This window comes from Falco naumanni, chromosome 7, assembly GCF_017639655.2.
Source record: "Falco naumanni isolate bFalNau1 chromosome 7, bFalNau1.pat, whole genome shotgun sequence".
Taxonomy (NCBI): domain Eukaryota; kingdom Metazoa; phylum Chordata; class Aves; order Falconiformes; family Falconidae; genus Falco; species Falco naumanni.
Window position 1 is genome coordinate 20376837 of NC_054060.1, and position 15979 is coordinate 20392815.

General features: G+C 38.2%; 1 protein-coding gene across 4 annotated transcripts in view; it reads left to right on the forward strand.

The window, feature by feature from the left end:
* Positions 1 to 15979, forward strand: part of FAM189A1 (family with sequence similarity 189 member A1) — a 146492-nt gene that overhangs the window by 108914 nt on the left and 21599 nt on the right. For 3 of the 4 annotated variants that reach the window (XM_040601787.1, XM_040601789.1, XM_040601790.1), the window contains exons 5-6: positions 8037 to 8144; positions 14998 to 15015. In XM_040601787.1, the coding sequence (XP_040457721.1) occupies positions 8037 to 8144; positions 14998 to 15015 (126 nt within the window). The remainder of the gene's footprint in view (positions 1 to 8036; positions 8145 to 14997; positions 15016 to 15979) is intronic. The other variant, XM_040601788.1, reaches the window with a different exon arrangement.

The window sequence follows — 15979 nt, forward strand, 5'->3', positions numbered from 1 at the left end:
AGGGGACTCATGCCATTGTCATTTTTCATTTTAGATTCTATCTCATTCCAGAGATTTTCTTTGCTTCTGTCAGGTAATTGCATGTGCTAAAAGCTGTTCTAAATTGCTTTGTTAAATGATTGTTTCTAAGGTTGAGTTATCGAAGTGATAAATCAATCACCAATTTTTTCCTTATTCCCATTTAATACCATCTGACTGCCTTATCACCCAGAAGCTTGATGGAAAACAAAGAAAATTAGGTTTTAGGGCAAATTGCTTTTTCAGTATGTTACTGCATGGGTTGGTTTTTTTTCGTATGATGTTCTCACTGAATTATATCTTTAAATTTTTGGAATACAAAATATAAAAAAAAAATTTCAATTAAACATTCAGATTTTTTTTACGTGCTCCTTGTGTTTTTAACACAGCTCCTATTTTAGTGTGTCCTGTAGGCTTTTGGGCATAGTCTCAAATTTAAAGAATCTGAGCATTTTTATGTAGTTACTTTTCAGAATAGTGGTGCACTTGAAAATGTTTGTGTTGTCTTCAGACTCTGCAACAAAAAAGAAAAAGGATGATGTGTAGCAGTGCTGAGTGTGATTTGCTTTTATTTCATTTTATGTAATTTATCTTTAACATTACCTGCTGGTAGTCATTTTGATAAAATGTGAGAGACAGTCACTTTTGCTAGTGTCTCTCCCCTTGCCTTCAGTCACTCCACCAATCACAAAAAATCCCTGCTGTTTACTTACCCCAGCAGTCACTTGCAAACTGGTGATGGAGAGGGATATGGAAAAGAGGTTAGCCATGTGGGAACAGAGTTTCAAGGGTTGAGTACGCCTAAAGGTGGTTACAGGGAAGGGGAAGGCTCGGCAACCTAAGGCACTGAGGGCTCATAGCTATTTTTCATGTTGTCTGAGCTCGCTGGCGTTAAAGTGGTGAGGATCCTTGGCCATTTGGGAATATAGCTGGGGTTTTGAAGAGGGTGCCAGGTAAACTCTTTTCACAATGAATTTTGGATGTAGAAGTCTATGAAATGACAAGATATCCGTAGGTTTTCTGTGTGAGAGGAGCTTTATTTCAACAATCTTCCCATGCTTTGTCAAACCAGCTCCTTTCTGGAGGAAGGCTGGTCAGAGGGAGGCTGCTTCTTGCTGCTCCTTCCCTAGCACAGCCAGGAGCTGCTACAACTATGGTTGGTAGAAACTAAAATGTAGAATAGAGATGCTGAAATACAGCATTCAGATAATGCTATTAATAACTCTCACAATCATGTAGTCAGCAAAGTAGTCTGTAAATTACACTTATTTGCAAAGATTATAGTTTGGGCAGCTTATGTTCACAGCTAAAATCTAAAAGCAATTCCATTAAAGAGAAGTAAACATGTTTTGAATGATCAAATGGTGTGTAGGATGTCTGTAAAAAGCATTGGGGATCCCTTTACAGGGCCATGGTTAAGAGTTTTTAAAGAATGGAACTGCAAAATACTAAGCTGTCATTTTGCTGGAGAGAGACTGTTACTGCATGATTGGATGTGGCTAACCGCTGGCAGTGCTTGATAGAACACAGCAACGCAAACCGTGATTTCTGTCTGTAGTTAGATGTTCAGGGCTTCCAGGCAGAACTTCAGCATTTTTGAATTGCAGTTTACACAACCTGTTCTCAGAGTCTTTTTACCTTCCTAAATAGTGGCCTAATTTTAGTGTCAGTTGCAGATATCTCACCTGTGTGGCATCCACAAAAGAACAATATTCAGAAACTGCAAATGAGGCGGGCTGCTCAGTATGGGACCTCTGCCACGTCTTGTTTCTGTAATTCTGGAAACATGCAAGAGGCAAAAGAAACAGTTAGATGCTTTTAGGTAAATATATTCTGTTTGTGTAGCCAGCAGTGCTCGCTTGTGTATCTGAAAGCACTGGGAAACATAAATTCCAAACGATTTTGGTGTTTGTAGGCAGCAATGTCTTTTCTGTAGCTAAGCTGTTTAGGTGGGTGTGGAGTTTATGTAGTTGTGGCGTCAGGAAAACAGTACTGATGTTGGTTAAATCTGGAGCATGTTAAACCCTTTCTCACAACCAGCTTAGAAAATTCAGATTTTCTACAAACTGCTAACAACACATCCCATGAGGCTGTCTTCCAGCCTAACAAGTAGACATAAACCCAAAGGGGAGGCATTTCAGCTTAATTAGAATTAATGCATGTAAACAAGAGGGAGGAAATGAGGAATCTCTCTTATGTTTCTGTTCAGCTGCTCCTAACATAAACAGTTTTGTGATATGTTGCTGCATATTAGATCTGAGAGCTCCACTTTTTTTTTGCCAAAATAAAAATGAAATTAAATACATGTGTAGTGTCAAAATGGCATTTTTTGCTGAAACATTTCTACTAGCTCTCATGTAGACCTTACTACATTCAGACTGGGGAAGTGTTCAATTTCATTTTGAGCTAAGGTTTGAAAGATTTCCTTCTTTTTGTTATGTAAGATGAAACTGAAATGGTCTATTCTATACTCACAGTGTGGTATTTTTAGTTAATATTTGGTTTTCACCAGATAGTTTACAGTTATTATGCTGAAAAAAGCACAGCAAAGGAAGAGCGTGCACACACGTGAAGCTAGCTTTTGAAAGGTAGTTGATAAATATTTGAAAGCATCTGCCAGATTAGTGTGCAACCCCTCAGTAGGACATAAATGGGTTCATTTAGGCCCCTTTTTAAGGTTATAAAGCTCATACAGTGATTTTTGCCTCTATTGATGTCCAGAGTTTTATCACTAACATTTAATGGAATTCTGTAGCTAAACCATGTTTAATCTCAGAAATGATACAACTTCTGCCTTCTATTTGAGATAGCACTTTGTGCTATTTCATCCAAATTATTTTTTGTTACATTTCTTCTTTCATTTAGATCCTTCATATCTCCAAATATCTCAATGACTCTTCCACAGTTAAAGGATCAGCCTATTCTCTGTTTACAGCATGTCTTGTAAGAATCCTACTAACATAGATGAAAAGCCAGTCAACACACGTGCCATTTAACCTGCGCAACACACCTCCTTTTCTTGGCAGTCTCTGCCTCTGTTTGTTGATTTGTGTGAGAAGAGGGCTGTACCAGACACCACTTAAAATTTTGGTTTGGCAACATCAGCTTCATAGAAGTTGCTTTCTGGAATTTAGTAGCTCCTTGAATTTGCTGCCAGTGTGCATTCTTGGGGCTCAGTATACCTGAAAACAGTGGTGTTTATAATGCTGTCTCTCTGAGAAACATTGGCACGGAATGACTGTTCCACAGAGGGCTTAATACCAACGTCCACATCTTCTATTCCATGCACAGCCATATTTTCATGCAATTCATCTAATATAACTTTTGACATCAGGTGAGTTAAGAGGTTGGTGCTCCAGAGTCTTTGTATGGCTGAAGAACTACGTTCATTTGTTCTTGCACTCTGCTTTTATACTGAAGATCTCGAGCTGAGATGTTTTACAAGACCACAAATTCTGTGTTACAGGCATTGTTTCCTTCTGAGTCAGTTTTGAATTCTCAGGGATGTAAGAGTGTGCTTATTCCAAGAATTTACGGGATCATAAAGCTGGCTGTTTCTGTCATGGAGGAGAAGGCATCAGAAGTATGGGAAGATTTCTATGAGAAGGCAATCCCATGTGAAGAATAGGTAAACTCCCAGTAGATATAAAGGAAAGGTTTAGTTTTAGTATACTTTCTGCTTTGTGGTAACTTATTTTGGAAAAATTGTGGGTTTAAAACTTTTATTGCAAAATATTACTTTAATTGTGCTAATAAAGGCAGAACTTTGAGGTGTGGTAGCACAGAAACAGTATCAAAAGAGAATACTGAAAACAGCTTAACTCAGTAAAAGAAGACAACGAAATGGATGTTCTCTCTTTAAGGAAGATGTATGGATGATAGCATGAAGATTTGAGAATGCACAACTATCCTCTGTGGGACCACAGTATAAGTTAAAGGTATCTTACTAGGGAGGCAAAACAGGATAAACAGCTAAGTAGGTAATGACACAATTAATTTGGTAATTATTAAGCTGTAATAAAAATGGAACATTGCAACCATGAAATATTGGTTTTTTGCAGAAATCAGTATTAAATTCAAATTCCACTTTTTAGATTTGCTGAGGGTCCTACTTGGGGAAATAACTGGCCACAGAGAAGCAGCTGACAATGCTGACTCCTGTGGGTATATAGCTGAAGGGATCTAGGCTTGCTTCCAGGCAGCTCCGACAGCTGCTTCCACTCTTAAAGGAATTTGTGTCCTCTGCGATCAGGGAGTTAAGGTCTAGCAAGAAAATTGTACATGTAACTTGCAGAAGAGTAGTTCTACATAGTATGTTATACCTATCAGAACAATAATTATCATATGAACATGCTGAAGAGTCAAATTTTTGTCTTAAAAAGATGAAAATACCCAGAAAAATACCATGTAAGAGAAAATTGGTTCAGCCATTTGTGAAGAGCAAAGACTCGTATTTCACACCATTACGGATTGATGTGTTGTGTTTTCAGAGTAACATAGTTCTCACAAGTATCAACCAAAAATCTGTCACTAAAGCTCCTTGCTTTTGTATTTAATACAGATTTCCTAATCCTTTATACCCCTGCAAATGTGACTGTCTGTGGCCAGGTGCTTTGCAGGGCTAAGATTGTCCCTGTTGTCGTTATTGCATTTTCACAGGCATTTCCTAAAGGACATCTTGCTTGTTGTCATGTTCCAGCTGGAATCTGCATAAACACCTACACTGTCTTTCTCATAGCGTGTTTGGCCATGGAGGATTTTACATCTGGAAGGCCTGTTCCTGCACACTTGCTATCTATAGTTGAATAAATGAGTGTCCTATGAATTACCTAATTACTCGTTAAAGTAATTGGTAAATTGCCTGAGGCTGGTTCACGTTTGTTTCACGGGGGAGGGGGCAGAGGAAGAAGGGTTGTCGGTTTGTGGGTTGATTTCTGTTTGAGTTGAAACAGATTTTAGGGGGGAGGAAAAAAAGTAGTAGTCTTGCTTTAAAAAATACCTAGTGATGGTGAGGATTCCACAATCGTTGCTCAGTTATTACCTTCACTGTTAAAAATTTAAACTTAACATCTTTTTCAAATTTGTTTAGCTCTGCTGTCTTGTTACATTGTTGGCTGATAGATGCCCGTTCTTTATTGATCTTTATGGAATACATAAACATTCTGCATCACTGCATTTGATTGTATCTTCACCTTCAACAAGACTGCAGTGGGGACAGTACTCTAGCTGTTGTATGCTTAGGCTGGAAAAGGATTCTGTGAAAAGAGGGCCATTGGACCGTAATCCCTGCCCTACGTAACAAATATAATGCTGAGTAGCAAATTGGGTTCAGCTACCCGTGGAAAGGGGAAAATACCAAACTGCAACAAAGAAATTGTGATCATTGTGAGTGCTCAGTCTGGGACACTATTGCAGTTCAGAGTCAACTTCCTTTGTCTGTTGTTTCACAGTAGTTAGCAAAGAATAAAAATCAAAGCAATTGGCTTTACTTTCCTGTCTGGAGGTTTTCTAAAATTACTGGTAGAGAAGGAAAAAATAAAAATGGAAAATGCATTTCTTGATTTTACTCTGTGCTTTGGAGAGTGGAAGGAAGGAATGGGATGAGGGAATTTTTAATCTTTGTCTCTCTCTATCCATATAGGATGAAATGGGTTTGGTTTATTCCTTGTTTTGTATAGATGTGAGATAAGTATAATTGAGAATGAGGTTTGGGTTTTGGCTTTTCTCAATAAAACTAGTGTTGTCTTTATGATGTTGCTTCTGTCCTTTCTAGTAGCAGGATGGAGAGGGTAGTAGTTCTGCAGGAAAGGACCTGGGGTTATGTTGGACAAAAGATAGATCAGTGATGTACTGTTGCAAAAACCCTCAGTTGTCACTGCAGGATGTATAAGGCTGAGTAAAGTGTGTAAAGCACAATAAGTGATCCTTACACTAGAGTCAGCATTTGCACGGCCTCGGTTGTGCCTAGTTTAGGATTCTGCATTTGAGGGAAAACGTGGACCAACTTGTGGTGAACCAGGTGAAACTAATGAAAATGATCAGAGACCAAGGAAATTGGTCTCAATGGAGGACTGGGGAAAATGGGGTTAGTGTGTCATGCAGTAAAGACGACTTCAAGCATGATAATAATTTTAAAGATGTAAAACCACCATGTAATAGCCTGTTCTCAAAACCTATGGAAGGAAAACAGCAGTGGTTTTCAACTGTGGGATGGGCATGTGGAGGACACAACGGTAAATGTAAGTACCGGTATAGTGGGATAAAGCTGTGGAATCTTTAGAAACAGATCAAAGAAACATCTGTCCAGAGTGATAGAGGCACAGCTGAGTCTATCCTGAGGTATGGGTTGTATGAGGGTCTTAAAGATACTTTGGATCCTAATTTACAACGAATTTGCTAAATGCCTGTAAAGTTTCTTACTGCCAGGAAATTGTCTTATTTTTACCCTCGATCTTATCTCCATCTTGGTCGTCTTTACCTAGGTTTACATATGGAAAGCAGAACAGGATCTCAACCTCTTTTTGTGCAACTGTTGACTAATTGCATCTCTAGAGATTTACTCACCTGTTTACTTTCATTTGAATGCTCTTAAGTGACTTTGAATGAGTCCTCTGTATCACCTTCTGTACATGAGTTCGAAATTGGCCCCTCCAGTGTTCTGCTGTTGATTCATTATTTCCCTGGCTGAGGCGCTGGCCAAGAAGACAAAAACCTCCTGACCAGACCAGCGAGAGCCAGTCTCGCTCACTCAGTATCTAAGCTGTTAATGACTAGAACTTGTTGACCCATTTAATGTCTACCTGGTTCCCATGGCTGGCATTTCTATCTTCAAACAAAGGTCACTTGAGGAGCATGCAATTACGGTGGCAGGAGTAAACTTGCCTCTTCCTATCATTTTTTTCAGTACTGTTGGAAAAATCGAAGCAAGCAAGGCATGATTTTATACCATAGAAGTTATTTTACGCACTGGCAGTGACTGAAATACTCTTTCAGACTTAGATACTACAGAATGTCCTTTACACAGTTGAGTGGTTTTACTTATGGTATATTAACAATTTTTATTTTGTTTTTCATCTGTTCTCTGTGATGCATTTTCTCAACTACTTTTACTGGCTGTTCAGAATCCTGAGACACATAGCTGTCACAAGTACACAGCTATGCAATTGCTGTAGAAGGATTGTAGTAGTTTTGAAATGTCTAATCATTGTTCCTTTTCACTGGCTGTTGGGAAATTAAATTAAAATCCAGTGATTGTGGAAGAGAGAGATGCTTTTTTATTTTAATTATACCTTAGCTATAAAAATGTTTCAGTGTCAATTCAAATGTTTATTTTATTTTATTCTACTTAGTAAACAGAAATATTTTATGTTCCATTTTAAATGTGTGGAATTTTGTGGGTTTTTTTGTGTGGTTTTTTTTTTTGGTTTTTTTTTTTTTTTGTAATGCACTCATTTCATCAGCACAAGGTGAAATGCCTGGATGTAGTCACTGCTTTTTCTCTCGTATCTAAAAATGTTTCAGGTGCGTGGAGTATCTGATACAGGATAAAATTCTCTATTTCATACTAGATTTTCCATTGAACTTGTTAACACACATCCTGAAGTTGTAGATTTCATTTACTGAAAGCAATGAAATTTCTGTATGTATTTTGTTTTCATCAGAAGTCTGTTTCATAGTATCTTTCTTGTGATAGCTGTAGCTTGGAGTCTACTGTGAAAGCAGTAATTGGTCTTTTCTTTCAGGGAACTGGCAAACTTGAAGTATCAGCATTTCTGAGAAAACCTCTAATACCAAATGTATTGTGAGAAGTGGGGAAGGGAAGATGTTTATTTCTGTAACTGTTCCCTTTGCAGGCTGGTCTAAAAAAATTATTACAAGCTGAATGAATTCTACATGGTAATTGAGACCATATCAATTGATAACAGTTGGCAGTTTTCATTATCAATTTGCTAAAAAGATTTCCTGCGCTTTGTGTCCTTGAGATAAGAGATGATATTCTGATGCATGTCTTTCCACAGGACCTGCTGTTCAGCGTGTGCGCTCTCAATATCATCTCCACCATTGTCTGTGCTTTGGCAACAGCAATGTGTTGCATGCAGATGGTTTCTTCTGATCTTCTGCAAATGGTGAGTATGCTTCGGTGACAACACAGGATATTGTCCGGTGCAGCATATTGTCATGATCTGCGTATACTCATTTGTACCTACTCTTTGCTTATAAACATAAGCCTGTTTGTCTGTCTTTGTGTGGTGTTAGAGCTTGCATGTACGTGAGTGTATTTTTTCTATCTGCACGTATATATCAATATAGCATACAGATGTATACAGTATGAATAGCTACTGTGTTTAAAATGCTTACATCTTACGTTAGAGAGTTATATTCAGGATTTTGCAGTTGAGAGTATGTTATTTTTGTTAATGAGGTTATTAATAAATGAGGTTCAGTTATACATGCACATTAAATTTTCTCTCGTGTGTTTATTATCTTGCGTTTTCACACTATCTAGAGCAGTTACTTAGCTTTGAAATACTATTTTTCACTACTTTTCTGGTATGAGAACTATGAGTTACAAACTGGAACTTTTCACAGCCCTGTGCCAATACCAGGGTTTTCACAAGGAAAACATGTTCAGCTTCAGAGTAGCACTTGTGTTTAAAACAAGAGGGAAAAGGATCATTAGTCTTCTGCGTAGCCAGCTGCACTACAGGATGCAGTCTTGTTCTGGTTGGACAAAGACAGCTTTCCTATCCCAAATGAGCGCTGTGATTCTCAAGGTTTCAATGTGATGTTGAAACAAAAAAGAATAAATTTGAATTTGTTTGTATTTTGCAGGCCAGATATACTGTTTCTAACCCAGCTCTATTACTGGCTAATGTAGGAAATTATCCTCTATTTAATAGCAGGGCAGGCACACAAACCTGATACCAGGCACTTGTAAACCTCTTGTGGTTTAAAAGTTTGCATAGATAGAATACTGGCCCAGCAATTAGCTGCAAACCTTTTACAGAACAGAGAAATGTTGCATAACCTGCCACGCAGGCACGTAGTTGATTTTTAAATAAATAAATAATGCACTAGCTGCCATGGATATTGATCTAAGTGCATGAATTACACCGATAAGGCTGTAGTTTCTAGACAAGTGTTCAGTCACTGCGTTACAAACTTAGTTAAAGAGTATCTTCAATCTGTAATCTGGTGTTTACTTCACATAGTAGCGGATATCATTTAGGCATGGCAGATACATCTACACATTGCCTAAAAATGTATGTACCTAAAAAAGGTACATAAATGTATTTTTTAATATTGTGCATTCCTTGTGCAGGCTTGTAAACAGTGTTTATTTAATAGCTTTGTTTTGGATGTCAAACAAAACTGACAAAGTAATCATTTCAGCTGATGACATTGTATTTTAAACATTAAAGGACTTTAATTGTGGGTGTTCTTTCTTTACAGGCCCATTTCACTCCCCCACCCCCACCCATGACATTTGCTGCACGAATGCCCGTTGACTAAAGATCTTTTTCACCTTGCAGTGATGACAGGGAGATTAAGTGATAACACCTGGAAAGATCTGTCTGTCTAGTGTAACAACGGTAGCAGTGATCCAGAAGTGTGACCGTATATATTCCAGGAATTTTAACCTACACTTAATTTGTGGCATTTAACAGTGTAAGAGGAATAAAATGTAGAGATGACAATGAACCAAGAACAATACTCAAGTGCTTCTGACTGGCATGTGCAAGAAACAGTCATCTTAATAGGAAGTCAAATACTTTAAAAGCATGTTAATTTTTCTCTCTGCCACTTCATTCTTCACTTCTACCCTAAAATGCTTTCTTTACCACCTGACAATGCTGCCATTGCATCAATTTCTTTTTGCTTCCTGTGCCTCCAGCTCTCTGTCTTCTTGTGTAGTTGTTCGTTCTCCCACCCTTTCAGCTCCATTGACAAGAATTTTCTTCCGTCTCCACAGAAGAAGGGAATTATATCTATCTTTCTGCTCAGTCCCAGTCTTTTCTTGTTTATCCTTAAGTTTTTCCCTTTCTTTTTTCAGGTTGCTGAGCCAGATTCCTGCCAGGCCTAAGTGAGCGTAACTTCCCTGGGGCTACGCTGACTTAGACCAGCTGAACTCTGACCTGAAGATTTCTTTTTCATTCACTATTTTCAGTCTGCTGTCCCATGATCTGCAGTTGCCTTTAGCTCTACTACACTCAGGAATCTGATTTGCTTCCTTTTTTCTTGCTTGTTAATGCTTGATTTTTACTTTTCCCTTTTACTTTTCACAAAGATATGCGACGTCTCTTAGCAGGGTTGTACCATACTGGAAGTTTAAGGTAGCAGCAGCAAGAAATACCACCCCTCTTAGATGAATAGGTTTTAATTATTTGGCTGATTCTTTTACTCTAGTATTCAAGAGCTATGTAGGCTCTCCTAGGAAGAGGAGGCATAAATATGTAATTCCTAGCCAGCAAAAGCACTATGCAATAGGGAACATCCTCCTCAGGCATCATTAGGTTATCGTTAGGTCATCAGTTTTGTGATTCATGTGCTGTGTTAGTGGCCTTGTCTCAGAAATTAATCAGTTAGAATGGTGAATTTTGGCAAATTTCAAATAATTTCCAATTTTCTTCTGGCATGATGCTGTTCTATGTGCTTCAGGTTTTATTGCCTAGCAACATAGAGCTGGTATATAATTCAGTCTCAAGAAAATCTGCAACAGTGTCTCATGAGTATCTGGCTTCTTGCTAACTTTTGCATACAGAGAGTATCTGATTTGTAAAAGCAAACTGACAGTATTATATTGGAAACTGCTACCTTCCGATGTACCAATCTTTTGGTAAAAATGCTGTGAAAAATACAAACACAAGCTGTCTGGTAGTAAGAGCAGATTAAGCTTTCCAATTAATTTGAAGGGTTTTTGGTTTTTTTTTTGGTTAAACATAAGCCCGCCAAACAAACATTTGGTTTCAAGCACTAAAGAAAAATTCCTGTAAAACATTGCAAACTATTTGTTTATGGTGTTGTATTTTAGTTTTCTTTAATTTTTACTTTTGTACTGTTGTATGGAACACAAAACCCAGTATTTCTGTAGATTTTTCCTTCTTTGAGTTGACTTTCAGAAAGCACCACAAATTTTTTAACTCACTCTAACCTTTCTCGCCCTGTTAAGTATATGCAGGTGCTCAGTGTGGGGGGGAAATAAATCTACAAATTGTACTAAAGCTGGAAGAGTAAGTGGTACCTTAGTTAAAGATTGAAATAGCATTTGTTATGTGTTTCACTGCCTTAGACAGTTGAAGGCTGCGCTCCATTACAGGGCTTCCCAGAATTGTTCTTTCTGTGTACACACCCCTCCAGCAGATAAGCGTGAATCAAATGAGATTATATCAAGGTTCTGTAATGTGAAGAAACATCTCTTAATAACCAAGCTGTCACTTCCATGATACATAATTTGTTGCCTAAGGCAGTTTCAGTTTGCATCTTGTCTGATGAATGGCTACTGCAAAAATTCACCCTGTTTTCTTCAAAAGTTAGCTGCCTGGAATAAACAAGGAAATACAAGAAATTATGCCCACTGTGGCCAAGCTAAGGCATGAAGTACACCCATTCCAGTCCTCCTTCCACTCCAAATATATTTATGCAGTACTTTTTCCCAAAAGTACTGGCACTGATATCATTCAGTGTGTTCTGATTTTTATCACCATCACTGTTAGTAACTGTTTTTCATGTAATGTGATATCTAAAACAATCTGTTATTTTGTAAAGGAAATAAGGTAATGATGACACATGCAAGCTGTAACATTTAATGACTGTTTTCATCAGCGATAATGATAATTCAGCATGTCATTAACTTAATAGGCTGTAGTTAATATTTCTACTCAAATACTTCAAATAAAGCACCTCTGTATGAGGATAGTATCTTGCTAACATTGTTTAACCCGTTATCCTGGTGAAACAGCAATTAAAAAAAACAACACCACCCTTCAGGGTGAAGCTTCACATTAAGTGAGAGTTAATCTTTAGTTATTGCATATTTTTATTATTTAACCTAATTATACAAAACCTGCACTATTAAATTTTTTGGCACGAAGCTTGCTTAAAGGTACTGTAAAGCCCAGATGACAGTCCTTTTAGAAATATGCATTGTGAATGATGTACATCCATAGAAACGTCCTAAATGTAAATATAGTTGGATAAATAGCCCCCTCACTCCCACCACAATTAAAAATGTAAAATAGAAGCCTTTGGAGTAGGAAAGCTTTTGACTTTTTCAGAAAATGTACCATTTTCCATTTCATGTTTTATTGGTAGACTAAGAATATCTAATATTTAAGACTACTTAAAATAAGTCAGTACTTCAAGGAAGTTGTAGCATCACAGACCAGTCCCTCTCCCTCTGAGACTACAGAGCTGATGGATTGTGATAGCTATAGGAACAGCAGCTGGAAACAACAGAGCAGAAAAATTTGAATCTGTGTTTTCTGCATCAAAATATCTTCTGTATTGCAATTTCCCTTTAAGAACAGGGACAAATTGGAAGAGTCAGCCAGGATCCTTCTGTTCTTGCAGACAATTAGTGTCTACATTTCCCTCCAGGAGATAGTGATTGCGCTGTTTCAGAAAAGGAAAAAATCAGTTGTCCAGGAGGACACTTAACTGAAGACAGAATTATAGACCCAAGTATATTGCAAAGAGCTTTCACTATGGATAACATGGCAATATTTAGTTATATGCAAATATAAATTTTTATTTCCTGTTCTCAAGAATTAGCATATTTTTATTAATGACATATAGAGACTAAAACAAAGATAACAAACTCTGGAGTCTCCAAAGTCATTTCAAAGTTAAGTAGAAAATTTATAAAGCGTGATATGGAAGGCAGAGGTAATTACAAGCAGATATAGGAAATACTCTAGATGATAAGATTCCCTTAGAGCACTAGTCGTGTACTGGTGTGTGGCAATTACTGGTTTAGGTATGTCCTAGTTACCAAGCAGTGAATCCCTGTCCTTTCCATGGAGTCAGTAGTGCTGATCAGCTGCAGAATACGTAGAACAGAACATGGTTTTGATCTTTAGTGGGGATGTCCCATACTGGAAATACTGGTGAAGAGTTCTTAGTCTCACAGATCTGGGGTAGAAGGACTTAGCATATCGTATCACATTGGGTAACTGTTTCATTAGACAATTGTATTTACAGTTTTTAATGTTTGTTCAGTTCCTTAATTGGGACTCCTCTGTCAGCTTTTACTTCAATGTACTGAAAAGATTCAGAACATAAATAATAACCACCAATCATTCTAGTCACTTCAGTGACCACCTTAGAGATGACCTCTCAGTGAAGAGCTGGAAATCAGGTCTGGCAATAAAAAAAGCGAGTGAGTTTTGCAGGCTTATTCCTATCCATCTAATGGTGTTTATTTCACCTTGAAGAGCTAAAAACTGAGAGGGCTATTATCCTACAAAGCCCTGCCACCTCCACTGGGAAGTTACAGCGTATGTGTCTTGTAGGTTCTCAGCTTGCTGGGAGGGTCACTGGTGTCCAGCCTTACATCACCGGCTGTGTGGAGTTCTCAGTACTGTGGCACGCCGACCCTTTGAGCGTAACGGCATTTTCAGAAAACTTTTACCTCTTCCGCTCCCACTGGAAGTGACACGCTTCTAACGTTTGTGTTTCTAATTCTCTGCTTGCTAACAACTTGCTGCTGATGCCACGGTGAACTTCTGCATTGAATTCAGGCCCAAGAAGGGACAAAATGGCAACATTATACGGCTTTCTTGTTTACCCTGCTGCAACCAGATAGCGTGTTTTATTCTTCCCTCGTACCTGAAAACCAAGTAACACATTAAGTAGTCCTTAGTGTGAAATAAAAATGAGGGCTGACTAACTCTGTCCAAGCTAATGCCCAATTGAAACACGCAAGTTCTGTGTGCAGTGCGTGCTCTGTGTTGTACATCCATTTAGCACAGGTACTGATCTATGTGTAATGCCTGTTAGGTATCAGACACGTTCCACAGACTATAAAGTAAGTCCATCTTTAGTCCAAGGATGAGGAAAAAAACCCTGCATGTGTACAGTAATTTGAATGCCAAGCTTCTAATATCAGGTTGCCTATTTTCTTCTGAAAGCTCCCGGCATCCAACAGCTCGAGGTGGTCAACAGAAACGGTTGAGTATTTGGTATTTCCAGAGCTGGAGGATATCTATTTATGCCTAGTAAATATGTTCAAAATGTTTATTGATAGCTATAAAATTATGTACAGCTTTCAACGCTGTTGGCTATTTACAGTGTTTACCAGTGGTGCTGTTTGCTGTTTATCCTTGTCTGCGACCATTTTCTATCCATTGCTTCTGCAGTGGCCCTGAGTTTAATCCTAAAAGCCTGGCTAGGAGAGCTGTTCAGTGAGTTGTTCCGCAGGGTGAGCAATAGTTTTTGAAATGACGTTGAATGCAACTTGGTCTTGTTTATACTTGTGACCCATCGGGCCACCCCCACTTTTGGTTTGGCAGTTCTGGTTATTGCCTTTCCTGCTTGCCATCAATGTTTTGAGACTGATTATCAGTAACGACTGTCTTCTAATACCAAAAATTTGTGTTTTCTTGTGAAAGCATTTGTTGGTGTTCTTCCACCAAGTACAGCTTTGTCAGCTGTGGGCATTTTCTTACTGTGTCTTTTTTTCTTACCTATGGGTTTTGTATTGTCTTTGCTGAACCCCTGCCAGCTTTCATCATTTGAGACTAAATCTTAAAGATGTTATAATATATTTTACTGTAGGAAGAATGAACTTTTTCAGGCTAGTAGAGACTAGTAGATAGGGTAGTATGGAATAAGATATGATTTAATTCCTGCTTATTAGCTTTCTGATTGATTTCTTAAGGATGTCTGTTCTTTGTGATAATCCCTTATATATGCTATTGTTTCATTTCCTGCTAGTCTCCCTCTTACAGCCTTTTTCACTTTAATTTCTGTGCTTTCCAGCAGGATGATATCACACAGGTAAACTGTTGTTTATAAACACACACCCCCAAACATGTGCATCTTTCATGTCTGTTTTGCCACTCATTTTCAGCGTTGGTCACACAGAGTTCGTTGCCATGATTTGTATTCACAGTAAAGGTTATTGAAAGGGATGCAAATGATCCTCCTGTTAAACTGAATTGCATCTGAACATTAGGTCTTTTCCTTCTTAAACCACAGCCTCTTCTACCCTGTGTAAAACCTTCCCCTTCTGTCACATCCCACAAAACGTATGCCGATAGTTCACTCACTGTAAAAGTGCTATGTGTTTAACTGCCTTGTTCTGAGGGGTGTCGAGAATATCACTCCTCATGTATGGCTGAATGAAACAAGCTCCAGGGACCTCGAGAATGGAAGGGATGGAGCTACATGTTCTCTGGTGCAAACTGAAGCTTGGCAGTATACGGAAATAGTCTTGGAGAAGGTAAAGAAAGCTGTACAAGAAAGTAGTTTACTTTCCAGACCGTACAAATGATCCAAATTATCAACTCTGTTAAGAAAATGAGTGTAGTCCTAAGCTTGGTGGAATCAAGCAGGGTACGAAATGTGAGCCAGAGGTATTCAGTTATTTGCCTTCATTATGATAAACTTTCATATAGCTTTTAGGTCACTAAGTTGAAGTTTATCTTGCTTCCTTTTTTCCTAAAAGACTCTTCATTGTATTTGGGATGGTAGCAGACTGGCGATTGCTGGTCATCGTGGTACTTAGGGCAGAATATTGGTGTTGAACAGTTAATATGAATGTAATGTTACAGTTTGGGAAATGGCTGTTGAAAGATCAGGTGAACTTAGATCGAATTACTGCAAAAATGTAGTTTATTCTCTAAGACAAACCCGAAGAAATGTCTGGTAGTAGTCAGGACAAGTGTCACAGCTCACGTGAGATCGCTTAACAGCATCAGACATTTTACATAACGAAGAGTAAATCAGGTAGATGTCATGT